This window comes from Schistocerca nitens, chromosome 3, assembly GCF_023898315.1.
Source record: "Schistocerca nitens isolate TAMUIC-IGC-003100 chromosome 3, iqSchNite1.1, whole genome shotgun sequence".
Lineage (NCBI taxonomy): Eukaryota > Metazoa > Arthropoda > Insecta > Orthoptera > Acrididae > Schistocerca > Schistocerca nitens.
In genome coordinates this window covers 207,614,830-207,641,440 of record NC_064616.1, presented here as the reverse complement: position 1 = coordinate 207,641,440, position 26,611 = coordinate 207,614,830, and the positions used below count along the sequence as shown (strand labels likewise).

The window sequence follows — 26,611 nt, the reverse complement described above, 5'->3', positions numbered from 1 at the left end:
TCCTTAGGTTAGTTAGGTTTAAGTAGTTCTAAGTTCTAGGGGACTGATGACCTCAGAAGTTGAGTCCCATAGTGCTCAGAGCCATTTGAACCATTTTGAACAAGAACCCTATGCGAATCTTCAAGTAAAAGCATAATTTAATTTACAACTGTCTTTAACTGAACAGAATTGTCATTAGTTGTTTATACATTTAAAGCAATGCAATTCCAATAGCCATCATATTTCGCCATAGCTAATTAATTTTTTTCGCCGGCCGGAGTGGCCGTGCGGTTCTGGGCGCTACAGTGTGGAGCCGAGCGACCGTTACGGTCGCAGGTTCGAATCCTGCTTCGCGCATGGATGTGTGTGATGTCCTTAGGTTAGTTAGGTTTAAGTAGTTCTAAGTTCTAGGCGACCGATGACCTCGGAAGTTAAGTCGCATAGTACTCAGAGCCATTTTGATCCAATTTTTTTCGATGCATTTGTTATCACCCTTTTTACAAGATATTAGCATAGCTTAACAACAAACGCCTCTCTTTTACTCTCTTGGAATAATATGACTTCATAAGAGTCATGCGTGTCCTTAATTGGCTATTAATACTCGTTTGCAGGAGTGGAAAGACCAGAAACGTCTGATTTTAAATGCACTCCTCTGGATTAGTCATTGGCTAGCCACCAAGACTGTTGCGACAATTTCAAGAAGTTTTAGCACTAGTGGATCTTTAAGCATCTGCTGTTTCCAACTATAGAGTAAATCTCCTACAGCAGCAGCAGAAAGCAAGACACTTTCGCCGTCTACAATCTAAGGCCTGTCTCTGTACTGATTACGTGTGACTATTCTTCCACTGTTATTACTGGTATTTGCATGACGAGAAAGCGGACCATTTCATTTCTGTAATTTCTTATACCCTTCTTCATTAATAATGTCGAACACCTTGGTGTGTACAATTATCTTGTTATTCTTGTATGTACAACTATTTGATTTGTGTAATTTTATTCCTTAATATCGCCTCTGTATCTCACGTAAGTAATCGTGTAGTACAGCTGCGTAGCCAGGGTGAATCCGCTAAGATACCTCTTAATCAAGTTGCTAGGCGTGTATGGCTTAAATCCACCTGTGACCTGGTCCTATATTTCCTCAGACCACCCAATTCAGTCATATCGTTTTCACATCTAGGTACTGCAGAACATTCTTATAATATTCATTATGCTTCTGAGACCTTTGCTGATGGAAACGTCGTGACCATAAATTATGAACATACAAATACGCAGTCACACTCAGTATACATATATCTATGTCAGTGCGGCGCACATACGGTACCATCACTGAATTACTTGTGAAATGCTATTACTACGAATCATTTTCAAATCTCATTTCTTAGGAGCGTGTTTCTCCAACATTCCTTAGTATCCTTAATTGTTTAAAATTAAATTCCCGTGGGATATTCAGTCATGCTTCGCACATTCATTCCGTAACGTTTCTCAGTACGTATGACTTTGCCTCTGTTACCTGAAACCATATTCGCCATTTTACCACCTATACACTGTTTTCTCCTATACGGTGATTTTTACAGCGTCCTGTGTAAATATCCTTTTCTCGCTGTGTATACCTAGTTTAAATGTATATAGTTTGTTGTAGTAGCTTTTTCCTCTCATATTCATTTTCCTTAGGGTAGTACGAATGGAACAGCATAGCGTTAGTTCTCGAGTCCGGCTCATCCTCTGGTGGTAGGTCTCCGTCACTATTTTGGCACAGAATTCTAAACATGCGTAGTCTGACCGTTCATCAATCCAGCAATCCTAGTTCAAAAGCATCCACCAAACTCACAAGTTCTAAATTGTCACCTTTCATCCCGATCATCCCCCTCCTGAGTATTTAAATCTTTATGGAAGTACAACCCCCATGTCTTTGCAGTGTTAGGATAAATGAGTAAGTAACAACCCGGGTGTAGTACGTCCATAATCATATATGGACCGGTGTACAGTAATTGCCATTTCCTGTTGGTTCCTTTGGGATGGGTCGATAAAAGGAACTCCTCCACTATCATATATCGGCAAATTCGACTGATAGAACGAAAAACTAGTCCAATTTCCGAATATTTTATTTTTCATTCGATGACTAACTACATTCATCAATACGCCAACCACACTAAACAGCACTAGTATTGCGCAAATGCAATAAATTTTGTAATATGTCACAACGGTTGTGGATGACCAAAGTAAATTTTACCGTTTTCTCCTACCTTTTACATCGTCAAGCCATTCCTTACATCCCAGAATTGTTGGTTCCAATCATCGAAATTATTTTATGTATTCTCTTCTGTTGACATCTCTTTGTTAACTTATGTGGCAATACTCATGAAAAGAAAAAGAAAAAGACAAAAATTAGCATATTGTATCCCAAGAGAGTTACAGCTCCTGTCACTGGTGGCCACTGCAGCAGCATCTAATAAAAATTGTAATTACATTATAAAAAATCAGTAATAAAGAGATGTTATTAAATTATATACATAAATGACAGTGTAAATCTATATTTAAATGTGTTGAAGTGGAAGTTGTGATATCTGTGAATACAGTCCCACAGTACAATCATTTAGCTCCCAATCGCAGCGTAACTAAAGCGGCTTCCTACAGAGTACTTTTTTTTATACAGAACTGTTCTCTATTGTTATAAGTTTTCCTAGTCAATTATGATAGTACTTTGTATGTCTTATTTTGTCTCAGAGACGATGACACGTGAAGTGATCGTTGGATCATGTGTAGAAGTTCGGTCGTAATACAGTTATACGGACTTCATTACGTTGTTGCAGAACTCTTTTTCTGTAAGGCTCTTTTGGGACACAAGTCGAAATACGAGGCCTGTTCAGAAACTAAGCTCCGATTGATTGCCAAATTGAAACCACAGTGAACATCAGAAATGTTTTACTTGTAACAATTAGCTACACCTTTCAGCTACTTCTCTACGTAGTCGCCGTTCTGACTTAGACTTTTGTCATAGCGTTGTACCAACTTTTCAATAGCCTCATCATAGAAGGCAGCCGCCAGTGCTTTCCGCCAATTCTCCACGCTGGCCTACACCTCGTTGTCTGTGTCAAAATGTTGTCTTCAAAGACAGCGGTTCATGTGACCAGAGATGAAACTCAGGGGGAGACAATTGCGGACTGTATTGTGGGTAATCTCACATTTCCATTTGAAAACGATGCAGGAGCATCTTCATTGCCCCTGCAGAATGCGGCTGAGAATTGTCTTGAAGAAGAAACAGCACGACAGTTATGTAATGTTAGCTGCATAGCTTCAGGCGAAATTTCTCACCAGGCCCTCGTACTTGGCGGCAGACACTATTTTCTAAACATCTTTACGCACTCACTGCGAGCTCAGAAATGAGAAGAGCGACGTGATGCTAACTGGGGTTATACTAGAGACACTACCCAACACATCTGTGCAAAGCTTTATCGGATTTTCATAGTCGTTTCCATTTCGCGACCGATCGGAGCTTACTTTCTGAACGCCCCTCGTAATTTATGTTACGCATTTTTCTCTTCCGTAACTTACTTAGTATTCCACTTCATAGAAGTACACACTTTCAACATTGACTTCCGAACAGAACGCACAATTGCAATTATACATAATTCTAGGTGACTTTGCCTCCCATCTCCATACTGCTCCGCTAACTGACAACTCACGACTGATAGCCCGTGACGTCTGCATGGGTTAACAAACACAATAAGAAGAGCTCAGCTCAGAGATATACCTATCTTATTGAAAAGCTACTCGTAATCCAATTTTAATCCCTCACAGCATGGTTTCCTCACGCTCGAGTTGAATAGAAAAACAATTAAAATCACTCAAAAGAGGAAAGGCCGGTGGACCTGATGGGATACCAGTTCGATTTTACACAGAGTACGCGAAGGAACTTGCCCCTCTTCTTGCAGCGGTGTACCGTGGGTCTCTACAACAGCGTAGCGTTCCAAAAGATTGGAAAAGGGCACAAGTCATCCCCGTTTTTAAGAAAGGACGTCGAACATATGTCCAGAACTATAGACCTATATCTCTAACGTCGGTCAGTTGTAGAATTTTGGAACACGTATTATGTTCGAGTATAATGACTTTTCTGGAGACTAGAAATATACTCTGTAGGAAACAGCATGTGTTTCGAAAAAGACGGTCGTGCGAAACCCAGCTCGCGCAATTCGTCCACGAGACTCAGAGGACCATAGACACGGGTTTCCAGGTAGATGCCGTGTTTCTTGGCTTCCGCAAGGCATTTGATACATTTCCCCACAGTCGTTTAATGAACAAAGTAAGAGCAGGTGGACTATTAGACCAATTGTGTGATTGGACTGAAGAGTTCCTAGATAACAGAACGCCGCATGTCATTCTCAATGGAGAGAAGTCTTCCGAAGTAAGACTGATTTCAGGTGTGCCGCAGGGGAGTGTCGTAGGACCGTTGCTATTCACAATATATATAAATGACCTTGTCGATAATATGGAAGTTCACTGAGGCTTTTTGCGGATGATGCTGTAGTATATCGTGAGGTTGTAGCAATGGAAAATTTTCCTGAAATGCAGGAGGATCTGCAACGAATTGACGTATGGTGCAGGGAATGGCAATTGAATCTCAATGTAGACAAGTGTAATGTGCTGCGAATACATAGAAAGAAAGATCCCTTATCATTTAGCTACAATATAGCAGGTCAGCAACTGGAAGCAGTTAATTCCATAAATTATCTGGGAGTAGGCATTAGGAGTGATCTAATATGGAATGACCATATGAAATTAATCGTCGGTAAAGCAGATGCCATACTGAGATTCATTGGAAGAATGCTAAGGAAATGCAGTCCGAAAACAAAGGAAGTAGGTTGCATTACAGTTGTTCGCCCCTTGCTTGAATACTGCTCACCGGTGTGGGATCCGCACCAGATAGGGTTGCTAGAAGAGATAGAGAAGATCCAAAGGAGAGCAGCGCGCTTCGTTACAGCATGATTTAGTAATCGCGAAAGCGTTACGGAGATGATAGATAAACTCCAGTGGAATACTCTGCAAGAGATACGCTCAGTAGCTCTGAAAGGGCTTTTGTTGAAGTTTCGAGAACATACCTTGACCGAAGTCAAGCAGTATATTGCTCCCTCCTCGCGAAGAGACCATCAGGATAAAATCAGAGAGATTAGAGCCCACACAGAGGCATACCGACAATCCTTCTTTCCACGAACAGTAAGAGACTGGAATAGAGGGGAGAACCGATAGAGGTACTCAATGTACCTTCCGCCACACACCGTCAGGTGGCTTGCGGAGTATGGATGTAGATGCAGATGTAGATGTAGATGTAGAATATACCAGGTGTAGAAGTATGAAACTGGAATTTTCTTATAGATGGTTCTAGCCGTCAGTATAGGGCCCGTGAGACGGCGTCTGCAGCGCCATCTGCTTCCTGTAACGGCTGACGACGAATATCCATATACAGTAACCCAAATTCCAGACATCGGTATCTGTTTCAAACCCGTAAACATGTCGAGTTTTGTGCCTACGAACTGCGATTTGCGGACAGCATTGGTTTTCTGTTATCATTTTAACAGAACTGCTGCAGAAGCACATCGAATGCTTGTCGAAGCTTTCGGTGAACATGCTCTTGGGAAAACACAGTCTTTCGATTGGTTCAAAAAATTCAAAAGTGGTGATTTTGACGTGAGAAGCGACGAGCGCGGGAAACCATCGACGTTCGAAGTCAACGAATTGCAGGCCTTATTGGATGAAGGTGATACGCAAACTCAGCAGGAATTAGCGGAACAATTGAATGTGACGCACAAAGCCGTTTCTCTTCGGTTGAAAGCAATGGAGAAGGTACAGAAAGTGGGAAAATGGGTTCCGCATGAACTGAATGAAAGGCAGGAAGCAAATCGAAAGACCACTTGTGAAATGCGGCTCGCCAGATACAAAAAGAAGTCGTTTCTCCATCGAATACTGACAGGTGACGAAAAATGGATATACAGGGTGATTCAAAAAGAATACCACAACTTTAAAAATGTGTATTTAATGAAAGAAACATAATATAACCTTCTGTTATACATCATTACAAAGAGTATTTAAAAAGGTTTTTTTTCACTCAAAAACAAGTTCAGAGATGTTCAATATGGCCCCCTCCAGATACACGAGCAATATCAACCCGATACTCCAACTCGTTCCACACTCTCTGTAGCATATCAGGCGTAACAGTTTGGATAGCTGCTGTTATTTCTCGTTTCAAATCATCAATGGTGGCTGGGAGAGGTGGCCGAAACACCATATCCTTAACATGCCCCCATAAGAAAAAATCGCAGGGGGTAAGATCAGGGCTTCTTGGAGGCCAGTGATGAAGTGCTCTGTCACGGGCTGCCTGGCGGCCGATCCATCGCCTCGGGTAGTTGACGTTCAGGTTTCATAACTAACCTTTTTTGTAGGACTCTCCATACAGTTGACTGTGGAATTTGCAGCTCTCTGCTAGCTCTGCGAGTCGATTTTCCTGGGCTGCGAACAAATGCTTGCTGGATGCGTGCTACATTTTCATCACTCGTTCTCGGCCTTCCAGAACTTTTCCCTTTGCACAAACACCCATTCTCTGTAAACTGTTTATACCAACGTTTAATACACCACCTATCAGGAGGTTTAACACCATACTTCGTTCGAAATGCACGCTGAACAACTGTCGTCGATTCACTTCTGCCGTACTCAATAACACAAAAAGCTTTCTGTTGAGCGGTCGCCATCTTAGCATCAACTGACGCTGACGCCTAGTCAACAGCGCCTCAAGCGAACAAATGTACAACTAAATGAAACTTTATAGCTCCCTTAATTCGCCAACAGATAGTGCTTAGCTCTGCCTTTTGTCGTTGCAGAGTTTTAAATTCCTAAAGTTGTGGTATTCTTTTTGAATCACCCTGTATTTTGAGAATCCTAAGCGTCGTAAATCATGGGTGATTCCAGGCAAACCATCGACATCCACTGCAGATCAAATCGCTTTGGAAAGGAGACAATGTTCTGTGTTTGATGGGATCAGAAGGATGTCACCTATAGTAAGCTGCTAAAACCTGGTGAAACCGTTAACACTGATCGCTACCAACAGCAAATGATAGATTTAAATCGAGCATTACGTGAAAAACGACCGTGATGTGGAAAAAGGCGACACAAAGTCATATTGCGCCACGATAACGCCCCATCACACACAGCAAAACGGGTCAGGGAAACGATCGAGGCGTTCAGCTGGGAAATACTAGGGCAAGCGGCTTATTCTCCAGTCTTGGCTCCGTCCGATTATCATCTACGAGGGCTGTCCAGAAAGTAAGTTACGATCGGTCGCGAAATGGAAACGACTATGAAAATCCGATAAATCTTTGCAAAGATGTGTTGGGCAGTGTCTCTAGTATGACTCTACGTAGAATTATGTCGCTCTTTGCATTCCTGAGCTCTTAGTGAGCGCGTAAAGATGTTATAGAAAATAGTGTCTCCCACCAAGTACGAGAGCCTGATGAGAATTTTCCCCTGAAGCTATGCAACCAACATAACATAACTGTCGTGCGGTTTCTTCTTCAAGACAATTCTCAGCCTCATTCTGCAGGGGGAATGAAGATGTTCCTGCATCGTTTCAATTGGAAATGTTTGGTTACCCACAATACAGCCCGTAATTGTCTCCCACTGACTTTCATCTCTGCTCAAACGAACCGCTGCCTATGAAGACAACATTTTGGCACAGACAACGAGCTTTAGGCCAGCGTAGAGAATTGGCGGAAAGCACTGGCGGTTGCCTTCTATGATGTGGGTATTGGAAAGTTGGTACAACGCTACGACGAATGTCTGAGTCAGAACGGCGACTACGTAGAGAAGTAGCTGAAAGATGTAGCTAACTGTTACAAATGAAACATTTCTGATTTTCACTGTGATTTTCATTTCGCGATCAATCGTAACTTACTTTCTGGACAACCCTCGTATTTGCATCGCTGGGACACGCTCTCGCTGAACAACGCTTCAATTCGTATGAAAATGGCTCGCTAACTGGTGCGCCTCAAAAGAAGAACTGCTTTTTTGGTGTGACATTCATAGCTTGCCGGAGAAGTGGGAGAAATGTATAAATAGCAATGGAGATTATTTTGAATAAAATACTGTTTATCAGTTTCAGACAACAGACGTGCCATTATTGCAACCAAATTCCGGTTTCATGCTTCTACACCTGGTATCTATATACGAGGGCTATTCCGAAAGTAAGGTCCGATCGGTCACGAAATGGAAACGACTATGAAAATCCGATAAAGCTTTGCACAGATGTGTTGGGTAGTGTCTCTAGTATAACCCCAGTTAGCATCACGTCGCTTTTCTCATTTCTGAGCTCGCAGTGAGTGCGTAAAGATGTCTAGAAAATAGTGTCTGCCGCCAAGTACGGGGGCCTGGTGAGAAATTTCCCCTGAAGCTATGCAGCTAACATTACATAACTGTCGTGCTGTTTCGTCTTCAAGACAATTCTCAGCCGCATTCTGCAGGGGCAATGAAGATGCTCCTGCATCGTTTTCAAATGGAAATGTGAGAGTACCCACAATACAGCCCGTAATTTTCTCCCTCTGAGTTTCAGCTCTGGTCACATGAACCGCTGGTTATGAAGACAACATGTCGGCACAAGACAACGAGCCGTAGGCCAGCGTAGAGAATTGGCGGAGAGCACTGGCGGCTGCCTTCTATAGCGAGGGTATGGGAAAGTTGGTACAACGCTACGATACACGTCTAAGTCGGGTCGGCGACTATGGAGATAAGTAGCTGCAAGGTGTATCTAACTGTTGCAAATAAAACATTTTTGATTTTTACCGTGGTTTCCATTTCGCGACCTATCGGACCTTACTTTCGGAATAGCCCTCGTACTATTTCAGATTATTTAATGTAATTACATTTCATCGAGAAAATAAAACAAATTAAAGAAAGTATTGCATAGATAATTTGTCCTTCAGGTCCAGATAATCATTTCTTTTCATTGGGACCTAAAGTCCCACTTCACTTGCTGCCTTCACTTGCTGCCTTCACTTGATATTTTCCTGTCATTTTGATTAAATATTCTGAATGGTTCTCATCCGACAGATGGCATAGAATTAGAAAATTCATGTTTTGAGTTCAGGAAGCTCGTTCCAAGTTGAAGCTACCATACTCTCGTCTTTTACACTGAAAAGTCTCCACCTAGGCCATCATTGGGGAAAAGAGAAACCCCAGTCAAACAGTGGTCCGATACCTGAGGAGTGTTCACCCTTCAAAGAAAAGACTGTCGCTACAATGAAATTTTCACTCTACAGCGGAGTGTGCGCTGATATGAAACTTCCTGGCAGATTAAAACTATGTGCCGGGCCGAGACTCGAACTCGGGACCTTTGCCTTTTCCGGGCAAGTGCTCTACCAACTGAGCTACCCAAGCACGACTCACGCCCCCTCCCCACAGCTTTACTTCCGCCAGTACCTCGTCTCCTACCTACCAAACTTCACAGAAGCTCTCTTGCAAACCTCTGTGAAGTTTGGAAGGTAGGAGACGAGGTACTGGCGAAAGTAAAGCTGTGGGGAGGGGGCGTGAGTCGTGCTTGGGTAGCTCAGTTGGTTGCCGGTACGGTAGCTCAGCGTGTTCGGTCAGAGGGTTAGCTGCCCCCTGTAATAAAAAAAAGACTGAGTTAATCGATTAACGGCGAACTTAAACGGGTGTTACGACGTCCGCCCAGAGAAGATGCAACGAACGAAAGCGAACAAAATGAGATTAAAAAAAAAAAAAAGTTGGTATAGCACTTGCCCGCGAAAGTCAAAGGTCCGGAGTTCGAGTCTCGGTCCGGCACACAGTTTTAATCTGCCAGGAAGTTTCAAAAGTCTGTCGGTAGAAATATCGCTAGGGACAAAATTCTCACTTCTTCTGTGACAAAGTTACCCTCAGACGGATCGATAATCAGTACAAAAATCTTTAGAAAACTTCTCCATAATAAGTTTTCTTTCTTTTTTGATTCAGTACACTGTAGATTTAAAAGAGAAAAACTTGCATATTTGCACAATTATTATTACTGCTTTTTCTGATTCTACAGAGATCAATTTTAGTTTTTTATGAAGAAACAATAGTAGTAACTTAATTGGGGTATTAAATAATTTAACTGGATTTCGATGTGTGTCTGCCAACACTGCTATACAGGGTGAGTTACCTAACATTATCGCTGGATATATTTCGTAAACCACATGAAATACTGACGAATCGATTCCACAGACCGAACGTGAGGAGAGGGGCTAGTGTAATTGGTTAATACAAAGCCGTCTGACGATGAATTATAATGATTCGAAACCGGTAACGGTACCTTGTGAATAAGGGAACTTAAAATAAGTTGACAAAATTGCACCCAAACAAGTTCAATGGCGTAAAATTCGCAGTGCGCAGCAGGCAACCGCAGAAGTTCAGTTTTCTTGTCCACTGATCGCAATATGCTTTCCAAAAGATATTTCTGTACTCTGAAGTGCGGTCGCGCGTGTTGCAGTAGGTCAGCTTTAGTAAATTCCTCATATGATGTGGCATTAGATTCTAAGCTCTACATAATTGCTTTCCATCCATTCAATAATAGAATCCTTTCTCCATTTCGTAGATGGATTTCGTGACACTGGGCTTATCACCGTGTGATATGGAGCCTGATCTGAAACAGTCGCAGATCTGTTTGGTAATTTTTCGAGAACGCTCCTGAAACACTCTTCGTAGTGTCTGGCATTCATTTCAGAATGATAATCTGCACCTCCTTTTTGCCCAATAAAACATAAGTCAAAATTTTGCACGAACCTACCTTCGTTCCCAATGCGGTCAATTATAAGCCTTTTTTCAGTACCAGACGCTGTTTTAATTCCTCTTTTACCAGCGATTCCACTCTTGAATACTTCCTCTGTGACAATCGTATACCTTTTCTGCTGCTATAGGCATTTTTTGTGCCTGCGAACCAAACTTGATGGAATGATTTTCACCACACCAAGTCTCATCACTGTAATAAGTAATCGGCCGGCCGGAGTGGTCGTGCGGTTCTAGGCGCTTCAGTCTGGAACCGAGCGACCGCTACGGTCGCAGGTTCGAATCCTGCCTCGGGCATGGATGTGTGTGATGTCCTTAGGTTAGTTAGGTTTAATTAGTTCTAAGTTCTAGGCGACTGATGACCTCAGAAGTTAAGTTGCATAGTGCTCAGAGCCATTTGAACCATTAATAAGTAATCCATCCAGTGTTGCGCAGGTGTCTGCTTTCCAGCAAGAACTCGTCTCTTTTTCCTGCTACTTGGTTATTCGACATCAGGATAGGTGTTTTGTTGACCTTTTTGTATCTGAAGCACGGTTTTCGAATAGCACGCCAAAGTATTGTTTTACTCAAATCAGGAAAATCTTTCTCTTCAGTCTTCAACTTTTCCAGCACGGTTGCCACTGCTGGAAACTGCTTTTTCACCTAGAAGTCGTGGATTTTTCTTCTTGTAAGTCTCTGTGTAAAATCGTCCAATGCAAACTTCTGTCGCCTGCTGGAAATTTCTCTATATTCTCTCGAAATTCCCTTCACTGTACCTTCACTAATACTGAGACATTCCGAAGTTCTCTTTACTGGCTGCGACACGGAACTGTTCGCGCCCTGTTCTTTTTCGGTCTCAGAGTGAGCAAGGGCACTAATCACCATGGACTATTCACAACTCCGTGAAGAATGCATTGTTTCACACAAGTGCAAGGCAACTAATTATGTTACGAGCACAGTCTCACACGGATACACATCAACGAATGGGAGCACGGTTGTTTCCCATATGACGGAAAGCCGCGAGGTAAACACTGCAATAATGAACAATGAAGTGGCAGTACTTTTCAGATGTCCGGCAACATAGCACACGTGAGCACGCGACACATTGAAACGCAAAAGCAAAGAAATTAAAGATCTGATATTAGTTTTTATGTAGATTTACGAGCATAAAGACATAACAGCTACGAAAGGCAGCATTTACACTTTTCGTCTTATTAATATGTATCACCATTAGGCGAATTGCAGCAACCTACGCCCACCATTATCAGGACAAAATGACTCATTGGAAAGCAACGACAATTCGTCTGGAAGTAGAGTATGGTTTTATCTTTAAACTGTGCACAGGAAATTTTTCTCCTATGACTTCCCAGATTTGACACTCGCCAAAAAATGGCCGATAAAGCACGCTTTCTCTTAAATATTACCTCGTACGCAGCCCTCTTTCCAACAGAAATGTAATATTGATACACCAAATAAAAGTAGACATTTTCACAATTCAGGCAAGGTTTAACAAATCGTTGTTCATCAGGTGATGTGACCAGAATCAGGGGTCAATGATTATGAAATGGATAGTAGTTGCAGCAACCTTGGTCGCTTTTCATATGTTGCGAACACAAGGCGCCTTAGTTCTTGAAAACAGATCGCAACTGCGATGGACACATCCCTGACATGCAGTTCTTAACACCATCTGCATAACTGAACATTCTGAAAATTAACACTGGCCTTTACTTTGGACACTATCTGTTAGGGCGAACCACTATTTTCTGTTTATGAAGTTGACGCACAGTGATTCTAATCCTCGTACGACCATCCTGATTTAGGTTTTCTGTTCTATCCTTATATCGATAAAGGCAAATGGTGGGATCTTTTCCGCGAATGGGCAAAGTAGATTTCCTCCAGCAACCTCTCCAATCGTAGCTTCTGCTTTGTCTCAAATGACGTCATACCTGACCTTAAGATTCCTTTCTGTCATTTTCATCCAATATCACCCATTGGGTGCAAGTGTCCCACGGAGTTTAAATTGTCACAGCTCATCACAATGGCCAGTAATCGGGTACCCATACAGATAAACCATAAAAACGAAATTCATCAAAACCTGCTCGTCTTATTGAATGTGGCGACTAATTCACGTCAAAGCGATTCTACCCGAAATGAGGCAACAATTTTTTGAAGTTATTTCTTCTATGCGCTTATCCTCCACCGGACACAAATCTTTCCAACTGCCTCCGTTGCTTGCAACCGTCTATTAAATCCTAAGAGAACAAAAATCACAAATATTAAACTTTGCCCCTTTTCACGCTCCAGTTTCTAATGCTTAAGTTACGATGCTCGTAACCTTCAAATTGACAACATTCGGTAAATCACGGCAAGAAAAGTTTATTAAAAAATAACAACTGATAAATATATTAACAACACGCCAAAACATCTGCATGAAGTTATGCACCAACAATTTTTTTCAGACGAATTTGGCCTTCGTGGATTATAAACATCAACATTTTTGGTATAAAACGCTGCACGAGAAAATGTTAGTATCCCGTACCAATGAATTATATGAGACAACATGCAGTTTAAAAACGTAAGGATGAACGTGTGTTCGATAACTAGCGAGTGCGTTTATCAGTCTGGAACCGCGCGACCGCTACGGTCGCAGGTTCGAATCCTGCCTCGGGGCCGGCCGGGGTGGCGCTACAGTCTGGAACCGGGCGACCGCTATGGTCGCAGGTTCGAATCCTGCCTCGGGCATGGATGTGTGTGATGTCCTTAGGTTAGTTAGGTTTAAGTAGTTCTAAGTTCTAGAGGACTGATGACCTCAGAAGTTAAGTCCCATAGTGCTCAGAGCCATTTGAACCATTTTGAACCTGCCTCGGGCATAGCTGTGTGTGATGTCCTTATGTTAGTTAGGTTTAAGTAGTTCTAAGTTCTAGGGGACTGATGACCTCAGATGTTAAGTCCCATAGTGCTCAGAGCCATTTCAACCATTTTTGAGTGCGTTTACAGTGCGTCTACCATAAATACACACTTCAGCACAGAATTATAGCACGAAAACAACCCTTCCAGCAGAAATTTCCCTATACAGCCTTGTTGCCAGTTCGTGCAGCTGGCTGATACGTGAGTTTATTTCAGTGATTATAAAATCAAGTCAAAAGCAGGCATTGGGCAGCCATGGCATGGCTAGCGAATATTGATATGGACGAACAAGGAAACAAACGTTTCGAACAGGTTGTAATCAGCCTCCAGGACCATTCTTCTTTACCGAACAACTATAAACCAACGCTGTTTATAGATTGGTTGTCTGTTGGAAAAATTCTGCTGAAGGTCTGAGTTCCATTCTCACATCACATAACGATTATTAATAGCAACAAACAGCCCATGTTCGCTTTTTGTAACGTCAGTTGGACAATGTAGGATTGCATCGTGGTTCCAAATCCACATTAAACATGACACCTCTTCGTTACCTATTGGAGCTGAGTCGGTGTAGGTTGGCCCACGACAGAGGCAGAGGTCACGCCAGGCTGAAACTGTCACCAGTGAGCTTTCTTAAACGAGAGTTTTTAATTAATGAGCCAATCGTCAGCTAAGATCACAAGCCACTTATTTCTTATTGTATCGGAACCTGAGGTGTGGAAAATATTGGTGCCTGACAAATGACTCGAATTTACATCCCCCTTTTGCTGGGTTTGACCCCTTTGAGATGATAAACCACCGTTTCGTTGTTCCCCGAAGATTCCAAAGCCCTCAAGGTCTGGGTTCGTACCCTGGTCTGGCACAAAAATTTTCATCGTGTATTTTCAAGCTGTGGCGTGCGCTCACCGAACTACTGGGGACAAGTAATTAAGGTTTGTAAAGACTCTCTTCAGCGATATCAGTGGGCACTAGTTTCGACTCCCAGTCAGACACAGAACTTTTCGTCATATCATTTCAGGTTCAAACATGCCATTCCAAGTTACTGGTTAAAAAGAATTCGGTAATTAACGTTTCTTCATGTGTAGTCAACAACGATGATAAGTGTAGGGTTCGACTCCCAGTCAGCGTATAGCTCTTATTCATGTTATTCCCAGTTCAGATGTGTGCACAGCTCGCCATTAGTGAAATAAATGTATTTTAACGCCTATTCGTGGCTAGAGGTCGACGACAATAGGTACTGGGTTCGAATCCCGGTAAGGCAAAACTTTTTCTTCTCGTCGTTTGAATCATCTCGCTATTGGTGAATAATACGATTTCTAACAATTGATTGGGCTTAATTACCAATCAGATTACGTGCTTGGTTCGAATCTCCGTCCAACAAAAATCTTTATGCCATTTCATTTCAAGTTAAAATGTGCACACACTTTATTACTTGTGACTGAAACCATATTTAAGATATTTATTTTGTGGTTAGTTAACAGGAACAATAGTTTCTGGGTTGGGGTCCCAGATCTCAGTCCAGTACAAAAATTTTAGTCGTTTCAAGCTGAAACTTGCTTTTTGAAATGTCATTTATTGTAATAAAATTGAGTTTACAGGCGTAATAGTTGTATCATCTCTAATAACCTCTTTTCTGGTATTTGCATTATCGTGGTATTAATTTGCATCTGGACTGAAAGTCACACATAGGAGTTATCTCTTGTGGCCTCTTGCAATAACCATTTTGTTTGTCAAACGACTATATCGAAAAGAGAGCAGGGGACCTGCAAGACAGTTAGGTTACGTGGGATGCATACAAATCAGGTGAAACGCGTCCGGTAATAAAAGTGCGTCTGAAGTTATTTCTCTGTCGGTGGTGAACGCGTCAGTATTCAAACATAACTCGCCTCACCGCACACTAAGCCATGTTCTTCCATGGTCCAACAAACCACAGGTTATGCAAAGGTGAGAATCCGCCATATGAAGGCGTACAACCGGTTCAGTGTGACAATTTTACGATTGACTAGGCTGCTTCCATGCGAACATAGCTACACTCCTGGAAATGGAAAAAAGAACACATTGACACCGGTGTGTCAGACCCACCATACTTGCTCCGGACACTGCGAGAGGGCTGTACAAGCAATGATCACACGCACGGCACAGCGGACACACCAGGACCCGCGGTGTTGGCCGTCGAATGGCGCTAGCTGCGCAGCATTTGTGCACCGCCGCCGTCAGTGTCAGCCAGTTTGCCGTGGCATACGGAGCTCCATCGCAGTCTTTAACACTGGTAGCATGCCGCGACAGCGTGGACGTGAACCGTATGTGCAGTTGACGGACTTTGAGCGAGGGCGTATAGTGGGCATGCGGGAGGCCGGGTGGACGTACCGCCGAATTGCTCAACACGTGGGGCGTGAGGTCTCCACAGTACATCGATGTTGTCGCCAGTGGTCGGCGGAAGGTGCACGTGCCCGTCGACCTGGGACCGGACCGCAGCGACGCACGGATGCACGCCAAGACCGTAGGATCCTACGCAGTGCCGTAGGGGACCGCACCGCCACTTCCCAGCAAATTAGGGACACTGTTGCTCCTGGGGTATCGGCGAGGACCATTCGCAACCGTCTCCGTGAAGCTGGGCTACGGTCCCGCACACCGTTAGGCCGTCTTCCGCTCACGCCCCAACATCGTGCAGCCCGCCTCCAGTGGTGTCGCGACAGGCGTGAATGGAGGGACGAATGGAGACGTGTCGTCTTCAGCGATGAGAGTCGCTTCTGCCTTGGTGCCAATGATGGTCGTATGCGTGTTTGGCGCCGTGCAGGTGAGCGCCACAATCAGGACTGCATACGACCGAGGCACACAGGGCCAACACCCGGCATCATGGTGTGGGGAGCGATCTCCTACACTGGCCGTACACCACTGGTGATCGTCGAGGGGACACTGAATAGTGCACGGTACATCCAAACCGTCATCGAACCCATCGTTCTACCATTCCTAGACCGGCAAGGGAACTTGCTGTTCCAACAGGACAATGCACGTCCGCATGTATCCCGTGCCACCCAACGTGCTCTAGAAGGTGTAAGTCAACTACCCTGGCCAGCAAGATCTCCGGATCTGTCCCCCATTGAGCATGTTTGGGACTGGATGAAGCGTCGTCTCACGCGGTCTGCACGTCCAGCACGAACGCTGGTCCAACAGAGGCGCCAGGTGGAAATGGCATGGCAAGCCGTTCCACAGGACTACATCCAGCATCTCTACGATCGTCTCCATGGGAGAATAGCAGCCTGCATTGCTGCGAAAGGTGGATATACACTGTACTAGTGCCGACATTGTGCATGCTCTGTTGCCTGTGTCTATGTGCCTGTGGTTCTGTCAGTGTGATCATGTGATGTATCTGACCCCAGGAATGTGTCAATAAAGTTTCCCCTTCCTGGGACAATGAATTCACGGTGTTCTTATTTCAATTTCCAGGAGTGTATAATCCACAAAAAAGAGGCTTCGTGTGCAAGTGAAGGCGACATGTTCCCCACCGCTATCGGTGTTCCGAATGACGGCAGAAGAAGTTAATCTATCAGAGATGATGTTATTGTGTGCTTCTGCTGTTGCCGATTCTTAACCATCGCTCGCAGATAAAGCGCCGAAGCTTTGACGCGCACGTTCATGAGGTTGAGGCCGTCGCTCCGGAACGGTACGGTTAGCGTGTCGTACTTGATCTTGAATGACATTATAGTACTGACATAGTACCGAAAGGCAGTCATGAGGCGGTCCATATTACCCTTCGGTAACGGTGGAATCTACGCCAAAGGTGACAGTCAAGACGCGAGTTGAACGTTGGTGTACGCTACACGTTGGACCATGTCTATGGCTGTCAAAGAGTTGTTGCGTACAGACAATCCATCATTCTGGAGCAGCGACTGATGACTCGGCGACTCTGACCGCCACAAAGAACGAGTGAATATGATCACTAGGCACCGCAGCGTTTCCACGATCTTAAACGGTCCTGGCACGTCTTCCAGATCTCGTCCAATGTGCAGTATTCTGGACTTCGCCATGTCAACGACACTACCTGCCACCGTCCCGTAAGTACAGAGATGCCCGAAAACCTGCAGCACTTCACGTCCTGAGCGGACAAGGAGTATCAGGTCGTCCGCATAGGCACGATAAATGAATGAGGTCTCACGAAGCGTTATTCCAGTGAGAGAGCGTCGCGTAACACGCATCAGCAATTCGAGTCCTATTGCAAAAAGCACCATTCAAGCTGGCACCCTAGTCCGACCGAACTGTTGAACTGAGCCTGCTCCCATCATCTTTGATGTAGCCCTTCGGATCAGTCTCATAACTATGGAGATCAAGACCGATGGAACCCCCATTCGGCTCATAAAAACGATAAAAAAATTATGTTTTACCCTGTTGAATTCACGATGAAAGTCAAATGGCTCTGAGCACTATGGGACTTAACATCTGTGGTCATCAGTCCCCGAGAACTTAGAACTACTTAAACCTAACTAACCTAAGGACATCACACACATCCATGCCCGAGGCAGGATTCGTACCTGCGACCGTAGCAGTCGCGCGGTTCCGGACTGAGCGCCTAGAACCGCTAGACCACCGCGGGTGGCACACGATGAAAGTCCATGGATATTAGAGCTGCTCGTATTCGACACGTTACCACAAGGGCTATGACGTCACGGTATCCGCTTAATGCTGACTGAATGTTGCTTCGCAACCCTCGGCTTGCCTGATCACGTGAGATAGTCTTCAAAAAAAAATAGTTCAAAGGGCTCTGAGCACTATGCGACTTAACTTCTGAGGTCATCAGTCCCCTAGAACTTAGAACTACTTAAACCTAACTAACCTAAGGACATCACACACATCCATGCCCGAGGCAGGATTCTAACCTCGAGGCAGGATTCGAACCTGCGACCGTAGCGGTTCTCGGTTCCAGACTGTAGCGCCTAGAACCGCACGGCCACTCCGGCCGGCAGATAGTCTTCCATATCGCCAATTTATGACGAGACTCTAGCAGTCGTACAAGTATTTAGTAGTCTTTGTTTAGCATGGTGGGTGGGCGCTATTGATTTGCACTGCTATTCCCCTACGACTTTGGAATGGAAAAAATAAAACCTGTCCGAAAATCCGGCGGCATGCCCATGTCAGAGCGCGTCAGCTCATTGTACATCGACACCCATTGAGGCATCACCGCTTACGCGAATTCCTGAAAAAATTCTAATGTTATCCCATCTGGCCCCGAAGATTTATGACTCCATTACTGCAGCCTTATCCACCTTAGTCAGTCTCGCTAGCAATTGTTGCAATATGTCCTCCACTATGCGGTTGTCCGTCGAAGAGCCGGCAGAGTGGTGGCATAAATGCTTCAAAAATACAACCAGAATGTCCTTTTGTGTCATCAGTTGTCGACCCTCTGTGTCATGGAGCTCTGTGACTAATGATCGGCGGTACTGTTTGTGTTCTCGCAGCTCATGATGTATTGCGTGATCGACATGATGTGTGCCCTGACAGGATGAAATTCTGCAAGACGTTCTGGAGTCGGATCCAGGATTGACAACTCACGAAGCACTGCGTCATAATAAAGAGTGTCCCTTATCACAGACAGGAGCGCCTGTGATGGTGTACTCAACGACGAACCTATGTGCTCGAATGGAAAAACGTCATTTTTCGGATAAATCCAGGTTCTGCTTACAGCATCGTGATGGTCGCATACGTGTTTAGCGACATCTCGGTGAACGCACATTGGAAGCGTGTATTCGTCATCGCCATACTGGCGTGATGTTATGGGGTGCCATTGGTTACACGTCTCGGTCACCTCTTGTTCGCATTGACGAAATGTGTTACGACCCGTGGCTCTACCCTTCATTCGATCCCTGCGAAACCCTACATTTCAGCAGGATAATCCTCGACCGCATGTTGCAGGTCCTGTACGGGCCTTTATGGATACAGAAAATGTTCGACTGCTGCCCTGGCCAGCACATTCTCCAGATCTCTCACCAATTGAAAACGTCTGGCCAATGGTGGCCGAGCAACTGGCTCGTCACAATACGCCAGTCACTAGCCTTGATGAACCGTGGTATCGTGTTGAAGCTGCATGGGCAGCTGTACCTGCACACGCCATCCAAGCTCTGTTTGACTCAATGCCCAGGCGTATCAAGGCCGTTATTACGGCCAGAGGTGGTTTTTCTGGGTACTGATTTCTCATGATCTACGCACCCAAATTGCGTGAAAATGTAATGACATGTCAGTTCTAGTATAATATATTTGTCCAATGAAAACCCGTTTATCATCTGCATTTCTTCTTTGTGTAGCAATTTTAATGGTCAGTAGTGTATTTACCTGGACACAGTGCTGAGACTGCTTCAGCTGTCGCTAATCCCCCGGTTGTATCCGCCATTATCCGGTGTCCGCAAGTTCCCCACCTCGTGGGGAGCAGCACAAATGAGTCTCGGAACAGAGGAGCAGTGCAATGGGGCCGGTGTGTTGCAGGTGTGGTGCGGCGCAGCGCTGTCGCAGCTCCGCGTGCCCGCCGGGCGCGCCATCCTGTCTCCCCGTGGGAAGCGGCCGGGGTTCCCACTCGCTGCTGCGCCAGCCCCCTCTGCCGCCACCACATTCGCCGAGCCACTGCCTCAGGTAAACTACGTCTGTTTTCCCTCAACAGTAAGCAAATCACCGCCACGTCCTCTCACGCGACGTGAAAATGTCCACGAGGAGGAACTGCTGACGTCATAGTGTGGAATTCCATGTTCTACTACGTTGCGTAGCTTGAAAGGAAGAATCCGCCCTGTCAGATAATTTATCCCAGACTAGGTTGAATGGCTAAGCAGGGATGGCTAGAGGACAAGTGTAAGGATGTAGAGGCGCGTATCACTAGGGATAAGTGTGGTGCGCATACTGTAAGACCTTCGGTTCACACACCATCAGATTATTTGACTTGTCGCTCTAACGAAGCAGGCGAGTGACATCAATATGTCTCGTGGTCTTATCGTGACGCGTTTATCTTCTGCCGTTAGGTCAGACGATAGACTTGCACGCTTAGAGTAGCAGATTGACGGTGACCAACTTTAAACAGAACTTGATTAATTTTCACACACATTTATTAAAATAATAAAAAAGCATAGACATTACGTAACTTGATTCTGGATGCTGTTTACAATTGACAATCTGAAGTTCCTTTGGTTTTGGTACATTAATCTTATTCTCACATATCTCTGATACTTGACAAAGTGTCTATTCATTTATCTTCATGGCTATGTACAGGAATATGGTAATCTTATTAGGCGCAGACTGAAACTTGACTATAGACTGGTACAGACTAATGCAGACTGGTACAGACTGGTGCAGACAAATGCAGACTGACTAATCGGAGGTCTGTACACTCATTATAATACCTCGTGCGTTCATGTATCACTGCGTGAGTCTGATCCGCGAGGAGAAAAGGTTCTACGTTAGCAGCAATCTCATTGGTTCCGTTACATATTAATACACGGATGGGCGGAAGCAGAATTTGGTCCGTCTCTAAGGCAGCGCCATCTCGTAGTGCCGAGACGGACGAGCGCTGCGCCTGCGCTGTTGTGCTTAGCGGAGCGCGCTCTAGTTGTGTACGCGCTGACTACGCGGAACTATGTACACAACAATAAGATAGAAAATGCCTACAGGAAAATTAAAGACACCTTTTGAGACAAGAGAACCACTTGCATGAATATCAAGAGCGCAGATGGAAACCCATTTCTAAGCAAAGAAGGGGAAGCAGAAAGGTGGAAGGAGTATATAGAGGGTCTATACAAGGGCTTGGGCAAACATTAAGAAAACATGATCGCAATACATCTGGGGAGTCTATGTTTCCGCCAGTCTCTGAAGGTATTTTATCCCACACTGATTTCCTTAGACTAATAGACAGTCATCCAACCTAAAGATGGTGTACAGTAGAACTGTCAACACCACTGTTCGGTAGTTCATGAAGTCGATTTCCACGTTAAGCAATTAAAACTACAGACACATAGAATACAGCTTTATAACCAGTTATCGGTCCTGATTACCTGGTATTTGTGCACTGTCACACAAGTCAACTCCATTTACTTTAATTCTCCGGAAGATGGTGGTTTAGATCCTATGTCAATCTGCCTTTGTATTCGTAAAAAGTGTGGAACATCTACATACGTACTCCGCAATCCACCATACGGTGCGTGGCGGAGGGTACCTCGTACCACAACTAGCATCTTCTCTCCCTGTTCCTCTCCCAAACAGAACGAGGGTAAAATGACTGCCTATATGCTTCTGTACGAGCCGTAATCTCTCTTATCTTATCTTTCTGGTCTTTCCGTGAAATGTAAGTTGGCGGCAGTAAAATTGTTCTGCAGTCAGCCACAAATGCTGGTTCTCTAAAATTCCTCAGTAGCGATTCACGAAAAGAACGCCTCCTTTCCTCTAGAGACTCCCACCCGAGTTCCTGAAGCATTTCCGTAACACTCGCGTGATGATCAAACCTACCAGTAACAAATCTAGCAGCCTGCCTCTGAATTGCTTCTATGTCCTCGAGCTCGAGCAGTACCCAAGAATAGGTCGTATTAGTGTTTTGTAAGCGGTCTCCTTCACAGATGAACCACATCTTCCCAGCATTCTACCAATGAACCGAAGACGACTATCCGCCTTCCCCACAACTGCCATTACATGCTTGTCCCACTTCATATCGCTCTGCAATGTTACGCCCAAATATTTAATCGACGTGACTGTGTCAAGCGCTACAGTACTAATGGAGTATTCAAACATTACAGGATTCTTTTTCCTATTCATCTGCATTAATTTACATTTATCTATACTTAGAGTTAGCTGCCATTCTTTACACCAATCACAAATCCTGTCCAAGTCATCTTGTATCCTCCTACAGTCACTCAACGACGACACCTTCCCGTACACCACAACATCATCAGCAAACAGCCGCACATTGCTATCCACCCTATCCAAAAGATCATTTATGTAGATAGAAAACAACAGCGGATCTACCACACTTCCCTGGGGCACTCCAGATGATACCCTCACCTCCGATGAACACTCACCATCAATATTACCACCAACGGCAAATGCTTTTTATTAATGAAGATTATTCTGTCTAGTAGCAAAAACCGTCGGGTAAAGGCCAAGGTGACAAAACTGCCAGTCACGTGATCTTCTGGTCATACATCCTAAATGTGACTGGACTATTTTGTGAGTGCTCTGTGACATGGATATCCCAGACCAATGGGATTAGACGTGGACTCAGCAATGACAAGCAACACACACTCAAGGTGGCACCGCTTTCGGTTGTACCCTCTAAGCCAGGGCTTAACAACTGGCCGGTTTTGAGCGCGAGTACTCGCGTCTGCTCGGGAACGTGCTCGCGAGCAGCTGCAAGGTCGCGGAGTAGGGAGGGAGGGGAGGGAGGGGAAATGCGCGCGCACGTTTGAATAGGGCCGCAGCGTGCCTATTGAATTCGCGCCGACTGTGTAACGTTTAAAGTACTACGATCAGCTCTTAACAGTCACTTCGCTGGTTAAGAATCATGTGAAGTCGCCGTTGTGTAACCCCAACCATGCTTTCGCAGTTCAACCCCCATTGCGAGGCATTGTATCTGTTTACAGAAAAAGATGGTGTTGCAAAATGTTTAGTATGTCACAAAACGCTGAATTCTTTTACGAAATTTAATTTGCAGTGACATTATATGTCGTACCATGCGAAAGACTACGGACGTGGAAAATGTGATTGACCAGATAGTGCACAGGAAGTTATTAAACTTAAAAGGAAGCTATCCGAAGAAGATCTGGACGACGAAGAAAAATCAACTGAGGCAGCTCTCAGAGTGGGTTACAAAATTGCTTTGCTTTTAGCAAAATCCCTGCGCCCCTTAACTGATGGCGATTTAGTAAAAGAATGTTTGTTAGTTGCAGCGGAACATTTGTGACCATCTCAAGTTCAACAATTTCGGATTGTGCCATTATCTAACATGACCATTATGCGTCGCATACAGGACATGGCAGACAACGTCCAGAGCCAGCTTGCAAATATCTGTAAAGATTTTATGGCGTATTCTGTAGCTCTGGACGAAAGTGTTGATATCACTGGAACAGCGCAGCTTGCCATATTTATTAGAGGTGTTAATAGAGATCTTCAGGTGAGGGAGGAGCTCCTCGATGTAGTAGCCATGAAGAACACTACAACCGGAGGTGATATTTTAAGTAGCGTTGAAGAAAGTGTTGAAAATATAGGATTGTCGTGGAATTCTTTAGTTTCAGTGTCTACTGATGGTAGAGGCATACACTAAGCTAGTAAAATTATGTGACACGTCTACATTCTCCTTTATTTGTTTTATTTGTCGCAGTAATAATTCGTGAGTGATATCCATGCAGGTGGCCGCGGATTTACATCGACTGGCGGCAGCTGTTGTGTACCCCACGTGACTCTCCCCACTCTCCGCTCTGGTCTGGTAGTGGGGGTAGCGTGCTCGCGTTGCTCCGTGCTCGCGCCTTGCTGCTCACAGCTTGCTCCGCGAGCACGTATGTTGTGAAGCCCTGCTCTAAGCGCTGATGTAACTTCATTCTTTTGTGTGTGTGCTGCAGCATGAACACTCCAGTGGCCAGGGGTAGGGTTGATGTGACTTTTTCACTGTATGAATGACATTACCCAAAACACATATTAACGGTGGAAATTCACTTCAGAGTCATCCAGACCACTTTATAACAAGAGGGTCATTGGTTATTTAAGTAATAATAATGTATGACTGTAAGATGTTAAACAAAAGATGGTGAGGCGATGTCACGGGATTACAGACAGAACTGTCAGGAGACGCTGGCAGTCCAGTGGAGACCATCCTACTGCAATGGATTTGGCGATGAGACATGTAGCTGTATCTGCTGTGACTGTAAATTCAACCATTCATCGCCAATGTGCGTTCACGCTCCTCCAAAACACCCAATTCTATATGTATCGACAGCAGTAAATTCCGCACAACTGAAACTGTCAGAGAGAACGAAGAAAAAATGGTTTTAAAAATTAGACAAACGGAGAGCAATAGACACCCTTTTGTCATCTTTCAGCGTATTTCTCGTGATTTAACCTATAAGTGTGTCACTGAAATGATACAGGATTTGGGCTGGACATCATAGAAAGAAAGGAGTTTTTCGTTGCGACGGAATCTTCTCACGAAATTCCAATCACCAACTTTCTCCTCATAATGCGAAAATATTTTGTTGGCACCGACCTACATAGGGAGAAACGATCACCACGATAGAATAAGGGAAATCAGAGCTCGTATTGAAAGATATAGGTGTTCGTTCTTTCCGGGCGCTATACGTGATTGGAATAATAGAGAATTGTGAAGGTGGTTCGATGAACCCTCTGCCTCGCACTTAAATGTGATTTGCAGAGTATCCATGTAGATAATAATGTTAATATGTAAGCATGTCTCAGATAGATACGTAAGCATGTCTCAGATAGATTATATAATGGTAATACAGAGATTCAGGAACCAAGTTTTAAATTGTAAGACATTTCCAGGGGCAGATGTGGTCTCTGACCACAATCTATTGGTTATGACCTGTAGATTAAAACTGAATAAACTGCTAAAAGGCGGGAATTTGTGGAGATGGGACCTGGATAAACTGAAACAACCAGAGGCTGTAGAGAGTTTCAGGGAGAGCATTAGGGAACGATTGTCAAGAATGGGGGAAAGAAATACAGTAGAAGAAGAATGGGTAGCTTTGGGAGATGAAATAGTGATGGCAGCAGAGGATCAAGTAGTTAAAAAGACGAGGGCTAATAGAAATCCTTGGGTAACAGAAGAGATATTGAATTTAACTGATGAAAGGAGAAAATACAATAATGCAGTAAATGAAACAGACAAAAAGGAATACAAACGTCTCAAAAATGAGATCGACAGGAAGTGCAAAAGGGCTAAGCAGGGATGGCTAGAGGACAAATGTACGGATGTAGAGGCTTATCTCACTAGGGGTAAGATAGATACTGCCTACAGGAAAATTAAAGAGACTTTTGGAGAAAAGAGAACCACTTATATGAATATCAGGAGCTCAGATGGAAACCCAGTTCTAAGCAAAGAAGAGAAAGCAGAAAGGTGGAAGTATATAGAGGGTCTGTACAAGGGTGATGTACTTGCGGACAATATTATGGAAATGGAAGAGGATGTAGATGAAGATTAAATGGCAGATATGATACTGCGTGAAGAGTTAGACAGAGCACTGAAAGACATAAGCCGAAACAAGGCCCCGGGAGTAGACAACATTCCATTAGAACTACTGATAGCCTTGGGAGAGCCAGCCATGACAAAACTCCACCATCTAGTGAGCAAGATGTATGAGACAGGCGAAATACCCTCAGACTTCAAGAAGAATATAATAATTCCAATCCCAAAGAAAGCAGGGGTTGACAGATGTGAAAATTACCGAACTATTAGTTTAATAAGTCACGGCTGAAAAATACTAACGCGAATTCTTTACAGACGAATGGAAAAACTGGTAGAAGCCGACCTCGGGGAAGATCAGTTTGGATTCCGTAGAAATGTTGGAACACGTGAGGCAATACTGACCTTACGACTTATCGTAGAAAATAGATTAGGGAAAGGCAAACTTACGTTTCTAGCATTTGTAGACTTAGAGAAAGCTTTTAACGATGTTGACTGGAATACTCTCTTTCAAACTTAGAAGGAGGCAGTGGTAAAATACAGGGAGCGAAAGGCTATTTACAATTTGTACAGAAACCAGATGGTAGTTATAAGAGTCGAAGGGCATGATAGAGAAACAGTGGTTGGGAAGGGAGTGAGACAGGTTTGTAGCCTATCCCCGATGTTATTCAGTCTGTATATAGAGTAAGCAGCAAAGGAAACAAAAGAAAAATTCGGAGTAGGAATTAAAATCCATGGAGAATAAATAAAAACGTTGAGGTTCGTCGATGACATTGTAATTCTGTCAGAAACAGC

At 44.2% G+C, this 26,611-nt stretch overlaps 1 protein-coding gene and 1 non-coding gene across 2 annotated transcripts in view; one reads left to right on the top strand and one right to left on the bottom strand.

The window, feature by feature from the left end:
* The window catches only part of LOC126248159 (uncharacterized), a 281,623-nt gene that overhangs the window by 171,156 nt on the left and 83,856 nt on the right, over positions 1-26,611 (top strand). The window contains exon 2 of the mRNA XM_049948904.1: positions 20,137-20,280. Within this exon, the coding sequence (XP_049804861.1) occupies positions 20,137-20,280 (144 nt within the window). The remainder of the gene's footprint in view (positions 1-20,136; positions 20,281-26,611) is intronic.
* Trnaf-gaa (transfer RNA phenylalanine (anticodon GAA)) lies at positions 9,323-9,397 on the bottom strand. Its single transcript has one exon. It is a non-coding gene; the product is annotated as a tRNA-Phe (tRNA).